General features: G+C 48.4%; 1 protein-coding gene across 1 annotated transcript in view; it reads left to right on the top strand.

The window, feature by feature from the left end:
- Positions 1-1788: 1788 nt before the first annotated feature.
- The window catches only part of DRD4 (dopamine receptor D4), a 19465-nt gene continuing 18947 nt past the window's right edge, over positions 1789-2306 (top strand). The window contains exon 1 of the mRNA XM_015414108.1: positions 1789-1937. Coding sequence (XP_015269594.1) covers positions 1789-1937 — 149 coding nt within the window. The remainder of the gene's footprint in view (positions 1938-2306) is intronic.

Below are 2306 nucleotides of genomic sequence, written 5' to 3' on the forward strand. Positions count from 1 at the left end.
CTGACAGCACAGCTCATTAGCACATTAGGACGCACCTCCATGTTACCAGAAGTGTGGTTATCCAGCCACACCCACCTTTTGCTTCTTATTCTGTTGACCTTGTTTGTTGTCAAACCCAGGGCTTTTTTTGTAGCAGGAACTCCTTTGCATGTTAGGCCACACACCTCTAATGTAGCCAATCCTAATGAGTTCCTGCTGTTGGGTGTGGCCTATTATGCTAATGAGTTCCTGCTGGGCGTGGCCAACTTGGGAGCCAGCCGGAACTCCGTTCCTGTGCGTTCCTGCCCCCAAATAGCCCTGTTTGTTACAGTCTTGGTCAAACCGGCTAGGAGTAGAATTTTGTGCAACAATAACATATCTCACCACTCTTGAAGCACTTGTAAGGACGGCGAAGATGACCGCCCTCTGGGTTCCTATGGAGACAAAAGTTGGAGCAAGGAGACGGGAGCGTACTCCTATCTCTCTTTGTCCCACCTTCATGCTGCCCAGTTTTCTCCTTTTATGGTTTTCCTCCTCGCCTATCCTATTTCCCTGTTAACCAATCAGAAACTCTGACCTTTAAATTGTCTTCCAATCAGTTGGATTTGTTCATATTATCTCATCTGACTTTTAAACAAAATAGTTGTTTTTGCTAGTTCGTTCTTTTCGGGGCTTCCCATCTTTGGAGTTCCCCTTTTTCGCTAGGGTCATCTTGACCCTGTGCAATGTCCTTACGTAAGGTTTCTTGTACCAAACTTCCTAATTTGGACCTATTTAGTTCTAATGCCCGTCCTTGATTCTGGAAAACACCTTACTTCCCTGAGCATAGCTAAAACTCCCATGAACTGTAAGGCCTGTGATTACATAAGGTGTGCATAGTCTAACGTGATTGCAATATAGGTAAGGTGTACATGAATGTAAGTGAAATCTGAGTGAAAAGAAAGGATTAAAGTATTGTCCTATGCAGGATTTTTATTCAGCAATAGTAATGTCCCCTCCGCCTTCTCCCATCTTCGGACAATGTTGTATATATTTAGTTCAGTAATTATTTACTTTAAACAAGCTTAATAGGCAAAACAATTGTCCCGCCAATAAGCCATCTGGTATTTGCAGCATGAACCAGCGAAAAACTCTTCTGTGGGTCTTCTAGCAAAATGGCTTTTGCAAGTTTAACGGCCTGATCTTTTCCAGGCCTGACGCCTGAACCAATGTTTCAGGTTCATGGCTGATGAGAAGCAAGCTATATCCCTTTTCCTGAGAGGCTTTTCCGTAGATCCTTACAGCAGCCCCCAGGAGAAATTGGGGGTGGGGCTTGGCATGCCAGTGTCATGCTGGTGCACTGACATCACTTCCACCGTACCAGTGGAACGAGCTCCCGGAGGAGATCAGGGCCCTGCGGGATCTCTTGCAGTTCTGCAGGGCCTGCAAGATGGAGCTCTTCCGCCAGGCTTTCAGCTAGGGAGCTGCCACCACTATAGAGCCCTGGCCCTCGGTTTCGACATTCGGGCCTGCCGCCGCAGGAAGATCGTGAGCAGAATGACTGCTAGACCTCTGTGTGTACTCTTAAAGCAAGCCATCTCAGACAACTAATTAGCCATCACCAGCACTTTTACGAATCCATGTGAGTTATAACTGAATTGTTTTTAGATGATTTTATGTTGTTTTAATTGTATTTATGCATTGATGTCAGAACCCACAGCCAACAACGAAGTACTCGCATTCAGGAACGGTAATACTTTTATTGCAGAGCTATAGATGCAGTAACATAAGCACTGTTAAGAATGGCGGCTTCCGGTTTGGCTTCCGCGAATGGCGGACGCAACCTTGGGGCGCTCCCAAGGGCGTCTTCGCCCGCCCGTGGCCGAGGGGGGAATCCGCGTAAGCGGAGACCCGGACGAGCCCCAGGAGGGGCTCCGACTCGGGGAGCGCGAGAGAAAAGCCTCTTTCTTGACCGAATGGTCGGAAATTGAGGCTCCTCTCATGCCCCAATGAACCTCGCCGCGTCCGCGGCCCCGCACGGGCTTAGCGGAGCCGCCAGACGCCACCTGAGTGATGAAGCGAAAATGCGAATGAAAAGAAAAGGAGCGGCTGAAATTGTAAATTGTCGATAGTTACGATGAAAAGAAGCTAAGCGCGTTTCTCCCCCCCCCAGCGAAAGAGATTCTGGTTAAAAACCTGATATCTTTAGATGCGCTAGAATTTACAGCAACTCTGTGGTTACTGGGGCCGATTCCCCACAAGCGCTGCTCCACGCTCGCTCCTCTCTTTTGCCCCGATGGTACATGTCAATTTCACACAAGCTGCTGCACAGCCGCATTTTGCCCCGG

The sequence above is a fragment of the Gekko japonicus genome, unplaced genomic scaffold (assembly GCF_001447785.1).
Source record: "Gekko japonicus isolate JY-2015 unplaced genomic scaffold, Gekko_japonicus_V1.1 scaffold3794, whole genome shotgun sequence".
NCBI classification, from domain to species: Eukaryota; Metazoa; Chordata; class Lepidosauria; order Squamata; family Gekkonidae; genus Gekko; species Gekko japonicus.